Here is a 20219-nt window from a genome sequence, read left to right as displayed (position 1 = left end):
GCATACCCACCCAATAACCAGACAGAAATCAATACCTATCTTTAAGGGAATGAGCAATACCATACTAAATATATATATATATATATATATATATATATATATATATATATATATACACACACACACACACACTATATATATATATATATATATATATATATATATAAGTTCTTACAGTTCCCTACTAAAAACAAAAAACCGACAAACAATAATGTCATTATATTTTATTTAAAGTTTCATCAAACACAGCAAAAATACAGCATTCACTGTCTGTGACCGACTAATGTGGCTGGTGAACAAAAAGAAAAAAAGTCCTTACATGTCTTTTTCCTAATAACTTTACTTCGATGAAAAATATCAGAAGATCATGGAGTGACATGAACATGAACTGATCTGTCAGGGGAAAAGAAGCACTGTGGTGCGTTTGGTTATGGTTTAACTGGATCTGCCATGTTCCCAAAGATGATTCACAAACAACTATCTATCTAACATGTGCCCCTTGTTAGTGTTTTTTTCTTTATGTGCATGTAAATGTGTACAAAGTATCACTTCACTGTTGTATAGACACTCAATGGACGATTTTTAGCACTGGGGCTGGACTCCTTTTGCCTTCAGAACTGCCTTTTTTCAGTTTTCCGTGGCCGAGATTCAAGAAGGTGCTGGAAACATTCCTCAGAGATTCCATTTCCCTTTCCACCACATCCCGAAGGTGCTCTATTGGATTGCGTTCTGGTGACTGTGGACCGTTCTCTGTAAACCTCAGATGTGAGAAAACCCCCAGTAGATCATCAGTATCTGAAATACTCGTCCCAGTTCATTTATGTGACATTCAAACTTCTGATGCTCAGTTTGAACTTCAGCAGGGGTACATCCACTAAATAAATTGAGTTGTTGCCACGTGATTGGTTGGTCAGACATCTGCATTAACGAGCAATTGAACAGGTGTTTCTACTTTACCAGTGACAACAGTGTAATCAAACGGTTGTATTAAGAAATGTCCCGCCATATTTCCTCCTCCTGCTAAAGAGATGATCTGCTTTAACTTTTGCCTTTAATAAAGCTTTCAGCATTTCTAATTCTAATAAATGCTGTCAAAACAGCAAAAATGAGGAGATAACCAATGCTAACTGAGATACACTACAACCTTCACTTTGATCACAGTAATGTGGCTTATTATCTTTATTTGTAGAGCACATTACAAAGTGCTTCACACAAGGAGGCGACTTCATTATAAGAAGATTTTAATAAAGCAGCGTAATGTTCAGCGTTCGCTGTTGGCTTTATTAAATGTTTGCAGTTCAAAACTCATCATCATTTGAGCAAATTATGGCATAGGATGAGAAACATTTAAATTTTTATGATTATCTGGGTCACTTGTCAGTTATACTGTATGACTGCTTTAGTGATAGTGCATTGCTTTGAATTGTGGGGCGTTCTTTTTAATGAAGGATGGTTCAGTGTATCCTGCGGTTAAGGAGTAATAAACAGCATTTAGTGAATTTGATAAACTCTTAATATGACTGCTACGCTGATTCATCCATGGCTCTTCACTCAGGAGCCTGCTTCAAAGAAACTGGGTATTTGACTGCAACCATTGTGAATGCCTATTCATTATAAAGAGGATTTTAGATAGACATCACCGGTGATTTGGTAATGCTTCCGACAATCCCATCAAATGAATTAAAATATTCATCAAAGCCTGTTGCACACTGTTGCGTAGAAACATGCCTTTAAACCAGCAACGATAGCAAAATGTTGCACACGTTTTTCCAGACTGAACATGGCCTTGAACTTCCCCACCCCCTCATCCCCTTTTTTCCCCACTCTGTCCCACCCTGTATATACCACCAGTCCACCAGTTGCACCCTGCCAGAGTGTCTGTTCCTTAGTGAAATTTGTCAATATTTTGTCTAGGGCTGGGCCATATTATGCCGTTGACGGTAATACCGGTACAATGTTAGGCAACGATAAGAAAATGAAATATCGCGATAGAACATGGGTAAAACGCGCATGCGCAGTGCCTTTGTTTTCATACGCACATGGCCGAAAAAGCACGGCGGCAACGGGAAATGAGAAGGGGGAAAGCGGATGGTTCAGTGAAAAGGAACCAGAATTGGTTTTTAAAAATAGTGCAACTTCACTGGTTTGGTGTTTGTCTGTCAGATACACAACAAAGCACATCTTTTTTGTAGAACATGCAAGCGGGCCATCGTTATTGCCGTATTTGTCGGACTAAGGTGCTCGTAAATCTGGGCGTAATCTGGGTCCTAAACCGATTCAGGTCCCAAAAGTCAAATGAACACTGCAGCATCACTGAGAGTTAAAAACTGTCTAAATTCTTTCATCTTTAATAAAATGATCAGCATTGCTGCTTTACCAGGTGTAACTATGAAGTTTAACATCCAGGCATCCATGAAAACAGAATTTATTACATTTAACAGAGTTAGACGTTAGCAGGAAGTTAGCTCGCTAGTTTCCACCTAAGCATGATATAGCATGTTCTGACTGAGAGATTTCTGAAACAGTTCAAACGTACAGCTCTGCTGTCACTTCCAGCATAAATGAAGACAGGAAACTAAACAGCAGTGACGTTTGTAGGGTTGCTGAAGTTGGGCTAGCTGGTATATAATGATGTGCTACGTGGTCGCTAGCGACACAGCTGTGTTAGCATAACATAAACAGTGAAGCTGGAGGATGAACGCGAACACTTTTCCACTCGATAAAAGTTCACGTGAGGGTTCCTGGTGGTTAGAGACAAATGCAATCGCATGGCAGGATGCTGTAAACGGACCAAACTTCAGTCAGGAGAACAACTGAGATAATCCATCCACAATACGAGGTTAGTCATTAATATACTGCAACAACATGGGAATAGAGCAGCTGTGATAGAATACAGCATTAATGAATCAATGGTACAGAAGTGGAGGAAGCACAGTTTTTGGCTTTCCCCATATTTGAGTTGAATAAAGTTTGATTTATCTGACTGCTTTGTTTCGCTTAATGTGCCTTATAATCCCGTGCACCTTATGGTCCGAGAAATACGTATTTGACTTTTTTATTTGGCACACTGCAGTTTAATGTTGCAAAGCACCTCTTTTTAACTTCAGTGGATATCATACATGGTTATGCTCAGGATATGTCAGCCCATTTCTACTCGAAATGGCTTTTGGTTAAACTTTCAGCAAGGAATTTGAATTTGCACTGTTAAATGTTTATATAGCTTTAATGCACATAAAAACAGCTGCTTGTTTAAGTGAAAATAAATAGATGGGTTTTTTTATGCGCTAGTAAAGTTGTGAAGTTGTATTTTGTCTCGCAGAAATTATATCGTCAGTTATATCGTTATCGCAAATTTTCAAATATCGTGATATATATTTTTGGCCATATCGCCCTGCTCTAATTTTGTCCAATATTTTGTTTTTGCCTGCTCCGTTTGCCTTTGAGTACCTGCCTGGTTCCAGCAAACTTGCAAAATAACCTGTTTTCTATCCTTATCAGCTGGCTTCTCTTTTGTGGACGCAGCAAAATATAAATTCACAGCAGAAAAGGCTTTTGATTTCACTATGATACTCAGTATCCAGTCGCTTCGAAATACAGTTTCTCATTTGGAGAGTCGATGGACATTTGGGGTCTTTTGAGGCCAGTAACTCGTTGTAAAGGTCATGACAGTATCTCTGTGTGAAATGGCTTAAATGGAATCAAACATCTCCAGAAATCAAGCACTGCTCTTGACATAAAATGCAGACGTAATCTCTATAAGCTGATGCTCCACGACAGTGTTACAGAGGATAACAAAAATACAAGGTGGTATTCTCAGTACCTGAAGCTTAAATCACACTTCGGTGACCATGCAAACACTACTATTACTGCTATTACTATTAATAATTTATTTTAAAATGCTAACATTAATAATAGAATATGCAATAATACAAATATGATTAAAATCATAAGATTGCTTACCAAAAAAGCATGAAAATGTGTTTGAAGAAGTGTTTTTTGAGGAGGAACTGATTGTGTCCAGGCAGATCATTTTAAAGCTGAGGGGTCCTGATGGTAGAAGCACGCTCACCTTTATATTCAATCCTCAGTCAGAATGGCCCCACCTGAAAATACTGTAGATCCTCTAAACTTTACATATTTATTTTTCAGCTTATTACACCCAGCCTTTTCCCTGGATCAGCACTGTTTCATGGTGGGAGTCTCTGGAAGGTCATTTTTCCTCACCAGCAGAATGTTGAAAGGCTCCTGGCTGCTCCATGATTTTAGGACACTTTGAATGAATGAGAGATGAGTGCTACATTCTTCATGTGGGTTTTTAGCTTTGTAATTGACAAAAGCATTGATCAAATTGAACTCAAACAGAAGCGAAACAAATTTCTTCGTCCACTTGTGTGACAGCCTGACAAATGGGACTTACAGAATATTCTGACCAAATTTGTCAGCACCATTTATTGCATTACTGTGCTTGACGTGGCGGCCTTTCGCCGTGCAATTTTTATTTGCGATTTGTCTAACATATCTTATTGTTTTCCATATGCTTGAATCAAGAGGTTGTAGTCATTTTAACTTTTTCAATTTTGTTTGTTCTACCACACCAGGCTTGTTTATTTCCCTATTTCTGTGGTCATTATTACCAATATCCAAAACTATTCGTGGTTCACCCTTATTTTCAGAAATAAAGATTTCTGTAAGACTGACATCGGTTTTCAGTTTAGGCACCTCACTACAGGAAATCTGGAGGATGTGGGAAGGCAGCAGTAAAAGTGTGCAGGTTGAGATAGCGAGAGAAAAACTAAACAAGTAAAGAGTAAAAATATAACCCCAAACTCACTCCTATTCATGATGTTTAGGTGGCCACAAACACACAGCTCAGATGCTGTAAAGCAAAAGAACTCTCTCTAAAATACTGTACTGCTGTGAACAAGAGGGCTCAGCTCACGCACCACCATCCTGAGATAATGTTAGCTGAACACCATCCAACAGTGGACACACTTAGGTTCACAAAGCTACCTCCAAACTCAGAGCAAACTCAGTGGTCAAGTTCTTGCATCTACAAAAAAAAAATGAAAACCAAAAAAAACAATGGTTGTCTGGTGATTGTATTGTTTTTTTTTCCACATTCTGTTACCGATTGCAACTTATGGTGACTAAATTGTTTCTCAGAGGTTGAGTGTTACACAATTATAACCACTTTTCATTACAAAGTGTTTGGACATGTTGCCTGACAGGAGGCAACCTTTCTGCAAACAGCTGCAGTCTGATGTGGACTGTCTGCAATCACTCTCAGAGAGATCGTTGAAGGTTTTCAAATAATTGCTTAATAATTTATGAAAGCAGACAGACTGAATGAGTCTTTTTCATTAAGCATAACTTGAGGGCACTCGACTCAAGTGGCTGCCAGCTGGTTGTATTCTGGTTATATTCCTAAAGAACAGGAAGGTTGCTGAGCACAAATGTATCAGTTAAATATGAATTTCTGTCTATGCAGACAGCTATGATATGTGATTTTCAGTGATTTATCACAGTTAATTGCTCTATTATCAGAAACTGATTGCATGTTATAGCCAACTAGACCTCATTCAACTGCAGATTGATGTCAAACTGATTGCAGACTGAATCTGTCTTGTACCAACATACATGTATATGGATGTGTTTGCTGACAGTATTAGTGTGCATGTAATGTCATTTTGCAGCTTGCAACAGATATTGACGAAGTTTAACTTTGAAGGCATAGTTTAAACTTGAAACGTAGCCTCAAGTTGAAATATATGTGTTTGCAATACTCAGCATATCACAAAATGTAAAAAACAAATTGCAATAATATAATATCATGTGTGACGTGTTGTGATTATATCATATCATGGGGTGTCTGGTGATTCCCACCTCGATTTAACAGGCACTCACACAGTACTGCAGAAGTGTGAAAGATATCCATGAAACACCGACGGTCAGTGCCTGCTAGGTGATAAAGCAGAAACTCAGTCTGGGACTGTCTCCCAGCCAGGCCAACGTCTCTGCAGTTTCGTGGTATAACAGTACCGTATACCAGAAGGGTTTAGAAGTTTGTTTGGAGATTGTAGAGCTGCAGGATCATAGTCTCTTCAATATATCCGGTTGTTCAGTGATGACGCGACGAATCCTACTTCCGGGTCTAAAGTAGTCTGCGTTTAATATGGCTTTTGTGTTGTTAACATGTTTAATGTTATGTATTTTCTTCTATTTGATCTCAAAAAGCTCCTAAAACAGTCAGTGATCACTGTTGACCTCCCTCGGCTTTTATTACCGCTAATCATTTATTTAAGCTCAGTTTTTAAAACCTTAGGATGTAACTACAGCCCAGCCCATGCAGCAGTATACAGTATGAATGACTAACCTCGTATTGTGGATGGATTATCTCAGTTGTTCTCCTGGCTGAAGTTTGGTCCTTTTACAGCATCCTGCCATGCGATTACATTTGTTTCTGACCACTGACAGCACTCACGGTAACTTTTATCGAGTGGAAAAAAAGTTAGCTTGTTTATATTATGCTAACATAGCTGTGTCGCTAGCGGTCACGTAGCACATCATTATATACCAGCTAGCCCAACTTCAGTAACCCTACAAACGTCACTGCTGTTTAGTTTTCTGTCTTCATTTATGCTGGAAGTGATAGCAGAGCTGTACATTTTAATTTGTTTCCAAAACCCCGCAGTCAGGACATGCTATATTGTATTTAGATAGAAGCTAGCGAGCTAACTCCCTGCTAACTTCTAACTCCGTTAAATGTCATAAATTCCGTTTTCATGGATGCCTGGATGTTAAACTCAATTGTTACACCTGGTAGAGCAGAACACTGATCATTTTATTAAAGATGAAAGACTTTAGACAGTTTTTCAACTCTCAGTAATGCCATAGTGATCGTTTGATATATGGACCTGCAGCAGAGTTTAGACCCAGACACGGCTAGTGACGTCAGACTGAACAACCGGATTGCTTGATTTATACAATTCATGGAATTTGGACAAATGCCAGGACTGACTGTGTACAGCCTGTCAGTGCGTTTGGCTGGTTGTGCTTCATTATCACTGACAAATTCTCAGTACAGTTTTAAACCTGGTGTGAGACATGACCTTGTTGAAGTAGGGAGTGGGTAGCATGTTGTTAGTATACCAGTACATTTCAAGTTCAGGCTTATGAATGATACCAGGGAGAAAAGGGCCTTACAGTAGGAATGTTTTCGTGTCTGAAACTGTAACAATCTTCAATGCATGAAGAGCAGCATGTGGTGAGACACTGCCAGCGTGAATGCTGATCTGCATACAAGTTTGTCTCATCAAAAACACTCTGGATCAGTTCATTAGAAATGAACAACTCAATAAATCCAATTGGCTGTTCTGGATCAGGAGCATCAACAGCATCATTGAGAGGTTCAGGATTCTCTGTGGAAGTAAAGCTTCAGGCCCAGGAACTAGAGTTACATGGTTTACTGAGGCCCTTACTTGGTCACCATCCACACCACAGCCTTCTGCTTGAGCTCTACCCCATCCAAAAGCTTCACCTCCATCCCTTTTCCTGTGTTTGACCTATAAATAAATAAATTACTAAAATATAAAAAAGGAATATTTTTTATTTAGGAGCCGTGTCGTCCAGTATAACCAGGACCCCCTCTGGCATGTGAAAATGGAGAGAGAATGGAGAAAGAAACCTGAATTGTTCAGCTTCTTGTCTGATGTAATATTACAGGAAAACTCAACAGTTATCAGTTCTGTATTTCACCTCTCACATCGCAGATATTTAATGGATGCTCCTGGATGAATCTAATTATCAAACAATCTAAATCTCAGGCTTAAAACATGTCTAAGTGTCTTTCCTCTTGCATTTCTGGCTGCTGGGAACAGAGAACAAGACCTGAGCTGTGAATCCTTTAACTCTGTTTCTGAAGAATCACAGTCTGAAATCGAACTGTCACTATCAGCAGGTTGATGAGCAACCTATATCTCTCCTCGGGTCTTTGCCCAAGTCCTCGAGTTATCTGTCTACTCCCGACACGTCTGCCATATGGATGTGAAAATTCAGTGTCAACAACTCCATAGTCCATCTCACGTGGGTTGTCGCATCTGTGTGGCAACTGTCATGACTCGACCCACCTGCTCCTTTTAAAGTTTGAATCACAAAGTTGACAAGGCATGAATTATCAGAGTTTGAGTCCATCAACAGCTCCAAGGTTTGCACGACCACATATTTCTTCCTGAATAGTCTGTGGTTTTGCTAGGGGTTGATTTATTTTGCGTAAAAGCTCTAAGCTGCTTCTCTCAGAGCAGATCTTCTTCCCAGAAATGCTGTAATATGCCATCCCTAACAGCTTTCGCTGTTGTCTGACAGTAAAAAGACAGATTGGTGGAATATCTCGACAATGGCTGGGACATACTATTACACACAGATTTAAAAGAGATCCGTAATATCTTAAAATAGATTATGAAGTGCATAGGAAGAGACCCCAGGATTGAGGGTGATGTCATGAGCCATCCAAAGCTGTAAAAAGACTAGTTGCTGCACTCTGAAGTAGATGGAAGTTGTGAGCTAGGTTGTAAAGATAAGAAGCCAGATGGGCAGTGAACGTGAGAGCACTCAAACTGCCCTCCACAACGTCTGATGTAGTGAAGTTGCAGTGTAGTGACAAGTGTCAGCAAACCTGTTGGAGAATAGAAATAGTACAGGTCCGACTGATTTGAGCGTTCTGACTGATTAAGGATCAGGACAAGCTGTGATTAGAAGTGTTTTCTTTTTAATGTGATCTTTTTCACATAGAATAATGACAAGTACCAATTGCACTGTCATCATCAACAGTTAAACAACTACATAATAGTAATAATAACAAAACCCAATCTTCATAATTGGTCCTCAGGTTCAATTTCAATGGTGGATAAAGGAAAAATAATAATAACAATAATTTCTGAGTAAAATCTGCACAACATGTCGTGCTGTTGTCTTCATTTCAGATAAAATAAAAACGTTTCCATTTCTTAAAATGCAGACATCGTTTGTCTTTAGTCTTACTTAACTTTTACATCTAAAAAAATCTGCAAAGGAACACATCCAGAAACGCATTTATTTCCTTTGCCAAACTGGAGGGGAAAAAAATTGTGAAACAGTGAAATATGTTTATGAGGCGAGATGTGTGGAGTTGGCGCCAAGGAGAATATTTACAGTTGAAGATCTAGCAAACATTTGTATAGAGCAAAAAGAATCTGGGTCGCAGTGATGCCCCAGTGTTAATTATGATATCTAATCAAAGAACATGAATGAGTTTGGCTAAATGGATTAAAATCAGCCTCATCTTTCCAGCTTCCATACTGTAATTAATGATTTGTCATCATTCCCCATTCATGTGAGGTGCTGCTCAAACACCAGCTCATCACTTTCCTTTCTCCACATTATGCACAATCACCGGGGTTTGAATTGAATTCTTTTCTGAAATCCAATATATGTTTAAAAAACCCACACATCTTGTAATGGGCCAGGTTCCTGTGCGCTCATTCGTCAGAAACGGGGATAAACAGAAATATCAATTAGCATATATTTGTGTTGTCAGAGCTGCATCAGACCGGAAGTTCTGATGTCTGTGAAATAATTACCTGCGCTTTGTATAAGCCATGGGCAGACTGCTACCTGGGGAGGCTTCTAGAATAAAGGCAGCCTAATGAAAACAAAGCTCACCTTAGGTGTTAGTTTTGTGCTGCTATGCCTGGGTGAGCAGATGAACTGGGGGGTGGGGCGAGAAAAAACGACTTTTGGCTGCTCTCTCATTCACGAGGGGTCGCCGCAGCAGGTAGCGCCTCATATTTGATTTAGCAGATTTTTTACACCCGATGTCCTCTGTAACACAACCCCAAAGGGATTTGTCTCCTCCCGGGATCAAACTGGGGCTCTTTTTGCTTGTTAGGCAAATGCGTAAACGACTACACTGTGGAGCCTACTAGCAGATGAATTTGGGAAATGTGGCAGAAACAAAAGACACGCCCAATGGCATGGCCTTGCAATAATTTACATTTAATATCCAAGGTCTTTGGTACGTGAAATATCTTGTTACTTTTAATCGAAAATTTCCATGTGGGTTTCATTGAATAATGTGGGATTACTTTAAAATAGCAGAATTAAAAGAAATACATTGCAGGCAAAAATGCTTCTGTCCCCTCTCCAAGCAGCTAAAGCGTCTAGAAGCAGGACTGCAGATTTGAGTTTGTTGGTGTGTCAGGGGCATTTACCACCACAATTTATCACAATGTTGTATATATATATGTCATCTATATGTAATGGTTTTACACTACTGATCTGCCCGAGGTCTACGCTCCATCAAATTGCTCGATATCACAGGCAGCAAAAATGACTTGGCCCAACAGCAGCCTGAATCTGCCACACCGAGATGTCTCATGCCAGACCTGTGATCAGTTCCCTTGTAGCTCCTATTTCAGTTAGCAGCAACAAAGGAAGCAGCCACACTAAACACCCTCCCACCCACCCGAGACAATGTGCTAATGTAAAATGGCCTGTTTTGACACACTGCTTTGTGAGCAGATGAACAAATACGGGCATCGCTTTAGCTCTGTGGTGAAAGATGACAGCGAGATAACAATAATGATTTCTGCAGAAAGAGTGCAAAGGCACTCAACGGTGATAAGCAAACTGGAAAAACCAGTGCAAGAACATCGAGGCCTGGGTCATCAAGATGAAGAAGAAATAATATCAAAACTCCTTGTAGAGATCCTGGCTCTGTTATATGTGTCCGCAGGCCATAGTTTTAGCTGCGTGGCTTTGTTAAAGTAAAGGTTTCCCCCGAAACCTATGCTTGAAAGGTGGTTGTTAAAAGTTAGTTTCCTCTTCAAAAACAGCAGAACAACAACCATATCAGCAGTTTATATGACCACAACAAAGAAATGCATGTCTTATGGTACCAATGGATAGCAGTATAAGTGGTTTATACAGCTAGACGAAGCCTGTGCTGCAGCAGTGTTTTGAGACCTTTTGATAATTTTTCAAGCCTTAAAAGCCTGTCACTGTTAAAGTGCATTGTAACTGGCATCTATACAAAGCTGACCAGAGCTTCTGATCTCTTCTGAAGAGGAGACTTTTTTAACAGCCACCTATGAAGCCAGCGTGAGTGATTCTGAAAGGACAATTTTAGGTGAGAAAACATAAAAATCAATAGCAGCTACACTGGAGACTATGTTTTCTATGGCGACCCTGTTTTACAAGAATATAATGATGAAAGTCTTGGAAGTTGTTGACAAGTAGTCCACATTAGTGGGCTGCACACAGGTTCATTGAACACTCCTACTAGTCCCGCCAAAGTGTGTTAAATTATAAGTCACTGAAGGGCTGTGATCATACATGTAGGCATCAAGCCTCCCAACACTTCTCTCAGCTGAAAATACATTAAAAATTGGCTTTATGTCACCGTAATGCGATTTAGTATCGACCACGGTCAATCCGAGTAATGAATTTGCCACTTGAAGCCCACAAATCTGCCATTATGTGAATACAGCACATTAAATAATCAGCACATCTCTAAAATCTAGTGTACAAGTGAATTCTTATTTTGTTGAAAAGCAAAAAAAACTCAGAAACGGAGTGAAACCTGCCTTGAGGCTCCTTCAGTAAATCTTGCCTGAGGGCAAGGAACACCGTGGCTCAGGTGGTCAATGGGCTAACTAACTGACAGGTCTGTGTGGGCTCTCCACAGGATCTGCACTTCTCTCTTGTGCTTATTTAATTTTACCCACTCTCACATTGTTTGCCACTTATTTGTCACAATGCAGCAATGCTTTCTCTAAGGGGAGAACCAGCGTGGACGAAACCATTGTCCTCTACCCGCTTTCCTGACAGACACTTTTTTGGCATAGGGAGTAAAGAGCTTTGTGGTTAGTGCCAAACTGATTTCCTCGGTGGGTTTACTACTGGTGCTGGCAGTCTGCGTGGCATGTTGACAACGGCTAAAGAGCCAAACTTGATTGCCTCTTTTCCTGCTCATTATTACAGTATTCGTTACAGAATATGATGCGATTTCTTAACTACAGTCAGCACTGGGCTTGTGAGAGTGCTTATCCCCATGTTGTAACCTTTACTGAAGCTAAACATAACCTGTGTTGGTGCTGGTCTCTCAGGCATCGGAGCATGCTCTTATAAACCACGTTGAGTAAACTGAAGGTTGCATCATCGTCTGTGGAGGACTATACCTTGTATGTTTAAGTTGTAATCATATTTATTTTAAATGTTACAATTTTCACGTCCAGTTATTAAAAACAAAAACAATAATTCAGATAGCCAAGAAGACTGAAAGAGAGCCTTTAGTGAACAAGATCTAACTAGAGGAAGTCCCGAGGTTTTTGAAAGTCATCCCATGGAAGGACTGTGAACACTTGTCTGGAATTATATCTGTTTAGAAATCATTGCTGCCAACAAGATACAAGCAGGTCTCTGAGGAATGTGACATTGTTCCTTTGCCCCACTCGGTACCAGCAAACGCCCCACAGTGTCCCCAACCAAAAGATTAAAAAGTCCCTAAAAAGTTTTTTAAATTCAGAAACTGTATCCAACATATAATTTCAGCGTTAAATAAACATCAGCTGGTGGTCTTTGGTCAATGTCTTGTTATGGTTGAAAAATATTCCCAGCTGTATTTATTACTTACTGAACATTGCTGGTTCATGCTTAGATGTTCTAGGAAGAGTGAAACACGTAGGGGTTAAACTGGGATTGTGCAGGTGGGGACCCCCAAGGTCGGGTGTAGCGGTGTAGTATGAAGAAGTGAATTACTTAGAAATAAGTCAAATATTTGCTTGTTTTGTGATATAGATGTTTCTTTGTGTACAGGCTGTGACCTGTGCTGCTACTCCTGTATTCACTGCTTTTCACAGGTTTAGCACTTTCACTTTCACAGTTCAATAAGATATAAGCAGATGATTCATGAGCTACATGGCTGATTTCCAATCCTTAGACACTATAACGGGCATATAAAAAGTAGAATTGGGTGTCATGATCATTGCCCTAAATAATAATGATTTATTATATATATTTGATTGTCTACGTTTGACCTAACCTACCATTTACCATGAACAGGGTGCTCTGTACCAGTCCAGCCTATGGTGGAGACGTTATTCACCACATTACTACAAACTAAGCAGTGTAACCAACACTAAACTGCCTGGCATTTTCATGCAACCTTTGAATAACACAAAATTAGTATACTTGTACTATGGAAAAGCGCAATTTAATCCGCACATAATTTATAGCTCAAGTATCTGATTTAAAAGCTCTAAAAGGAATGAGGACATTACATGAAAGGTTTAAATTTCCACTTTATCAGATTTCATGTGCCGAGAAGTCTTTACCTCCATTCCCTTTCCTGTGTTTCTTACGTCTTTCTCAGTCTCTGACAGTGTCACTTATAAACTTTCTTTTCCTCTCCCTGGGAAATAAAGAACATTTATTTGCATTTTATATTATCTGTAACTTCAAAGAACTTTATTCTGTTTATGCTTCTCGTCCAGCTAAATCCTGAAGTACTGCGACCAACTGCATTTACATCTACACCAGCTCACATGCATGAGAGGAAAAAATGGGCAGTCCTGTGGGATATGATTATTTTCTTATTATTGAGAAAGTATCTCCTTGCTGTCACTGGAGTAACTCCAGACTACAGGACACAAAAAATGAACTCATCGACATAAACATTAACCTGCCTATCAGATTTAAATGCTCGTTAATTGAAGGTGCCAGAACGCCGTTACAGATTGTTCCAGCCCACTTTCACCCCTGACTCAAATTCACGATCTCTTTCTCTGGGGTTCATTTCTCATCCTGCTGAGGTAACCAACTTCAGACAAAAACAGCGGCATCACAGGGTTTATGATCCTGACATCAGGGGAAGGCTTATGGCGTTACAGTGGATGTAACAGCCCAACACGTTCATTTCACAATGGAAAAAATGATAGAGAATTAATGCAGATAGGCTTAAACCTTACCAGCTTTAAAGTGTCGTTTACATGTGAAAAAACATTCTCTGGTAATAATAATCTGTGTACATGAATAAGGGGTTAATGGTTCTCTGTTTGCAATCATTTAGCAAATTAGTTACAAAGAATGAAGACACATGCATTTAATTCTTTCAGAATAATTTGATTGATATTTCTCACTTTGCAAGAGACGTGTGGCTAGATCTCTGTTCTACATGGAACCAACCTGAGTACCTGTCTGTTTAAGGTTGATGTTGTGCCAGTTTTGATCAGAGATGACGGTGTATGCTTTTATAACTAATCATGTTAAATAATCTAAATTGCAACATTGAACAGAAAAAGTAATACTAATTTATTTTTGTTGTGTTCCAGTTGCCTCGTTTTCAGTGTTTAAAATATTTCAGTCCTTGTTGATTCAGCTGTACCTGTAGTTCCTTCTGCTAGCTGTACATGAGGCTTAAAACTGCAGATCACACAATACAGGAGGCAGGAACACAAACTACGGTGTTGTAATTGGAAAAGAAAATCAGGCAATAGCTGGCCTTTTCCACTCTGGGTGGGACCGTGATGTGATCTTATGCTGCACATAGCATGAGTCTATAAACAGCAGGGCTCAACGAGAGTGGAAGTTGGTTACCTATCTAAGAAGGTGGTGGTGGTGGTCGTGTACCTGCACTCTACATCAAATGCACACTCTGGGAGCTCTTTCTTGTTCCACTGCTCCCTCCAATATTTCAAAGTGATCCACTGAAAACTGCCAAAAATGACTGGCCATGGTTTGTCGATGCAGTTTTCAGTTAGTGCTGCAAACACAGACACTACTGTATAATAAAATCTAACACTATGAAACTTGAGCATATATAATGTTTTCATATATGTATATATGTGTCACGATCCGCAGTGGCAGACTGAGTGGAGAGTGTGTGGAGGACTCAGGTGCAGACACGAAACTGAGTTCAAACGAAAAGCGAGCCTTTATTTTGGCTGATGACATGTGGGTCAAACAAGGCAGAAGCACAGTGACGAAACTAAACTATAACTAAACTGGGAAACTGGCATTATGATGCCACAGAGAACTATGAATACAAACATGGTGGGTGAGAACACAGACGACGCGACACTGAACACAGCAAGGCTGAGGACCAAATACACACATGAGGTGATATGGGGAAGTGGAGACACATGGGCACACAGCTGACTAGAATGAAACAATGACAACACAGGGGAGAGTAAATTAAATGCAGTGAACAAAGAACAGACTCTTTCAAAATAAAACAGGAAACACAGAGATATAGACATGAAACGAACTAGACAACAAGAGCCACACAGACATGACACATAACGGGTAGGCGCACGAACCAGGGAGACTGAGTACAGGGGAAGATGACAGAAACGACAACATGAACTTGACAACATAAGACACACAGACATAAACACATGAAGGGCAAGGGAGACTTAACACAAGGGTAATACAATAACAAATGAGCTAGAATAACTTAATGAACCTAAACAAACAATAAACACACACACACACATATGTATTAAAAAGAGAGCTACTTTAACCTCCTTTTACTTTTACCTCCAACAAGGCATTGTGCTTTTTGAAGGCTGGTGTACAGACTGTCGAGTACAACCAGTACAAAGGAAGTGATTCTAGCATCTGGTGATTTGCCAGAAGTAAACAAATGACTTAAATGAGCATGGCTGGAGCACTTGCTAGATGTGCTCTGTATGACAGGAAGATCAGATGGTGAACAGAAATTACTGATTAACTGGTTACTGGTTAAAAAGCTCAACCCAACATGCAATATCCCAGTTTTTCCAGGAAAAACACTACCTGGGTTCCTACAATATTAATACAATAATTACAATAATTTGGTGAATCTGTTGAAATAAAGTAACACCACCAACAGCATGATATGCAATATCAGTGACACAGTAATAATTCCAGTGACAGCCTAAATCAAACGTGTGGACCAAAGTAGCCTAAATATTATTGAACAATTAGCATTTAAGAATAACTAAACTAACTTAATCTTTGAACTCTTCAGGAGCTTCAGGATATTATCACATAATAATATTGAAAAATATATTTGACCTAAACTGTTTTATCTTGGGTCAAACGTTTGAACCAGCTGCTTAAAGTAACCGTGCCAGTAATTTCCATTCACCGTTTTCTCTTCCTGGAGCGCTGCTATCAAGTGCTCCAGCGATGCTTGGTTCAGTTCATTGTTTACATTTGGGTCGCACATCACCAGCTGCTAGTATCTCTTTGTTGCCTGATTGTGCACGATGTTGTGTGTTTGTCTCAAGTCGTGGAACAGAATCGACTGCAGGAGCAGTTTTCTTGCACATTTTTCAAATCACCGTTGTTCAAGTAACTTCCTTTTAGCTACTAAATCGTCATTTGAGACGTAATATGTGGCTCTTGCTGGCAGACATGCCTGGGCTTGTCTCGCTGTTCTGCAAACACAAGGTGTTGCTATGGCAATGATATCTAAATATGCCCTTTATTTTACTTGCTGTAAAAGATGCCGCTTCCTGCATGTTGCAATCACTGATAAAGCATCGTTCACTATTTTCTTTTCTATACTGTCAGAAATACCAGAAACATCTAATTTCCTTGAAATATCATCCTATAATTTTGCCCATCCCTGTTTCCCATTTTGAATACTTTAAGATTCCTGCCTTCAAAGACACAAACATATCTCAGTTTGGCACACGCTATGTCATTGTCTAAGTTTCTGGCAAGGTGTGTTGACAACCATGTCTCCCCATTGCAGTCAGTAAGTAACCTTACCTGGTGATGCAAAGGTTGAAGGTTTGAATCTCTAGACTGTCAACAGTGCTGCTCTTCGCACATGGGCGTGTGTTAGGGCAACAGGCACTCACAATCTGCTCGGACTCTGTTTGGAGTACAGTTCCAAGTGTTTCTTTTCTGACTGCTGTAGTTTGTGTCTTTTTGTCATAAAACTCATCAGTTTGCCTTAAATTAAGTCAGACGCACCTTCAGTCAGTCAACTGCTTAAGTATAAAGATGCCTATTAACACTTAACTGTTAAAATGCCACTGAAAATGTGACAAAGAATTTCACTTTGAACTTGTTTAGAGTGTCAACAACAGCGCAGTCTTTGTTATTCTGATGGCTTTGGGATAATTTAGTCTCAAAACAAATCAAATCTCAAAGCAACCTTGAACTTCTTACATGTTAAATCACTTTGTCAAGTTGATGAGATTTCTGTATTTTGTGAGACTCGCTTTTTGGCACATTAAAGATTTCACCTGTTTTCTGAGTTAAAAAAATAATAAACAGCAGGAGGTGTCTTCTAAATAGGAAGACAGTAATATTTGTCAAGAAAGGTGACATTTTCTAGACATTGCTAATAAGTCAAAGACATTCTTCAGCAAAGATGATGAGACGGATGTGTTTTTCCAAGTAAATCTAAATGTGTCTTTTTTTGTTGATCCAGGTGCTACTTGTTGGATGGGATCTCTAAAGGAGCCTGGCTGAACCGCTCAAGCATCATATTCGCAGGGAATGACAAGTGGTCTGTGGATCCACGTGTGTCCATAGTGTCCAGTGTTGGAGACAAACATGAGTACAGCCTTCAGATACAGAAAGTGGATGTAACTGATGATGGCCTTTACACATGCTCGATTCAGAGTGAACGTAACCCACGGCCAAAGCTCCTCAACCTCATTGTAAAAGGTGCGTGCAGGCCATGCGTGTTCTTTACTTTGTCTGTGTGTAGCATATGTATATGTTGGTGATTATCATAACTTACATTGTTCCATTTCCAAGCATGCACGTGTTTCAGTTGTCTGCACATATCTGCAGTTCAATTTTGGTTGTTTAAATCGTAGGCGCAGAGTTTTCAAGCATCACAAAAAGCGAGCTGCAGCTTCCGTCCTGTGCCTTTTTCTGATCTAACACCTTATGTATTGCTCACAAAGGCAAAGGCTTGAGAAATTGCTTCGGTGACGGGAAACCGACATTTTAAGGTACATTGTATGCCCGCAGGCCATGCAGCAAAAAGCCGGTTGGTTTAAATTACTGGAGGCAAAGTAGCTTTAATCAGGCCTATCTGGATTTTGTCGCAGCAGGCAAAACAAAAAGAGATCCAATTCTGATAACTTTTAACTACATCCTGCACTTGCTGATATGCTATATATGCACTATGCATTGCTTAGCAGACGATAATGTTGTGAATTTTAGTTTTCGACACAAATGTGCTGGCACTGAGCTTTTTAGAGGTTGTCTGCATTGGGCTTTATCTCGGGCAGCGTGCATTTTTTTAGGGATTTTAATGGGCCCACCCGTGTTATGTTTCTTTTCTAGGCTGATGTGAAGATTTCATTAAAAAATGTCTCTCTCTTAATCCTAATATTTATTTCACAACATTGTCTCCTGGCCTACATTCACACACACACACCCCTCGGCAGGTATCAGATTAATTGAAAATGCACAACAAATTATTCTCATTCTGCTTTAAGCCTAGCCAAGTTAAGGATTAATTTATGAAAACATAATGTTGCACACCTCCGCACAAGCAGCACAGTATTAATAGAAGAGGTGAGGGTCAGGATCACTGAAGTTTGAGCAGTGATATGTGAAATGTGCAAGTGGAAATAGCTCTCCAGCTGGCGTCTCTGTTGTGACATATGGAGAGAGCTTATGAAAATTCTTTTCAGGCATGTGATCCTACCTACAGTTTGATTTGTTTGTTGTGAGCCGTAATTGAAAATATTTGTTTCGCCTTTATCCACGTTAAACTGGTACATGAGCACTAGGGTTTGGAAAAGAAAAAAAAAGAGTCACATCAATTCGCAAACAGCACAGACGGCGCTTCTGTAAACTGCTATCCTGTGAGGTAGCACTTTTCGCCGGGGATAAGAAGAGTAGTCAAAACAAATCACTGTTTACCTTCTCAGGTGTCCGTCCCTGTTCAACAAGCAGCACAACATGAAAGCAGCGCGCTTTTAAAACAGTCTGTTTCCCCAAATTTCTTAATCTGCTGCCTGTAGTGTGCAAATATTAAACTGTGTGGGCGTAGAGCGGCAACTAAGGTTGGTTTCGAAGGTACAAAGTGGTGTTTGAACAATTGTGCTTGTTTGGCTGCTGATGAGAGCGCATTCACTGTACTGCCGTTCAAAAATGGCCTTTGGTTAACAATCCTAACAATCCTGTCGGTTTTAAAGGGTCACAGAATTTAAATGCTATACTCCTGGTACTTTTTTATAGGTCCTATTTTGGAGGACGGACTCCACCCCATCCATTTTCGTGTCAGTCCACAAAGTACAACGTTTCATAGAAAAATCTTTTAGTTGATTGTAACTTTCTGGCAAACCTGCAGACAAAATTGCAGGTAAACATCAGCTATCTGAGTGAAAGTTGGAGGCAAAAACTGAAATCAACAGTGAAGTCCAGGTTTTATTCTTACATATAAGAACACGTGAAAAATATGAGATTTTTTCTGTCAGCGTGATATATTTGGCATCAGTAAATCTCAAACGGAGACAGGATTAGAAGAAAGTGAAAGATCGCACTGACTTTGTGGAGCTGCACCGACACAGCTCTGCTGATCCGTCTGTGCAGGTTAGCATAATAAAGTTACAGCAGGTGGATAGATAGTGCATAGAGCTACAGATTAGATTTAGTGTGTAACCTCCTTCTTGGGCCGGTTGTCGTCACTTTGCTGAAAAACTTTTCTGGTTGAAACTCGGCCTTTCCGATTCTGCTGTCGTCACCTTCCTGTTTGTTGTTACCTGCGTCAACTGTGACCACATCACAGCCCCATAACTGTTCATGCTGGCGCTTGACTCCCTGCAGTCTTCTTCTTAATGATGGATGTTATGTGTGCTGAATCAGTGCTGATGTAAAACAGAAGAAGTTGAAGCGTTTTCTCCAGAAAGTCTCATCTTTTCAAGCCGTTGTAGCAGCTTCCTGTCTATAATCTGGGAATCTTTGAGCTTCACTCATCTATCAATTAAAAGGTGGTAAATCTGACCTACTCGTACACGCGGGTCTCCACACCAGCCACTACAGCTGCGGCGTGTGCCTCAGGTAATTAAAACTAAAGAGTGCACGGCAAGCTAAAACAACATCACAGAGTGGGGCGTGCCACCATTCACAAAGATGACAACAGCAAGCAAAAACAGGTCAATATAATTGGCTGTGCGAATGCAAGCAGAAAAAAACAAGCGCCCTGAAAGTTTGTAGTTCTCCGG

General features: G+C 39.9%; 1 protein-coding gene across 2 annotated transcripts in view; it reads left to right on the top strand.

Moving 5' to 3' along the window:
• negr1 (neuronal growth regulator 1) overlaps positions 1 to 20219 on the top strand; it is a 174540-nt gene that overhangs the window by 40160 nt on the left and 114161 nt on the right. For both annotated transcript variants that reach the window (XM_080882361.1, XM_080882362.1), the window contains exon 2: positions 17462 to 17700. In XM_080882361.1, coding sequence (XP_080738487.1) covers positions 17462 to 17700 — 239 coding nt within the window. The remainder of the gene's footprint in view (positions 1 to 17461; positions 17701 to 20219) is intronic.

This window comes from Rhamphochromis sp. 'chilingali' (genome assembly GCF_963969265.1).
Source record: "Rhamphochromis sp. 'chilingali' genome assembly, chromosome: 5".
Taxonomy (NCBI): Eukaryota; Metazoa; Chordata; class Actinopteri; order Cichliformes; family Cichlidae; genus Rhamphochromis; species Rhamphochromis sp. 'chilingali'.
This window is presented reverse-complemented; position numbering and strand designations above follow the sequence as displayed.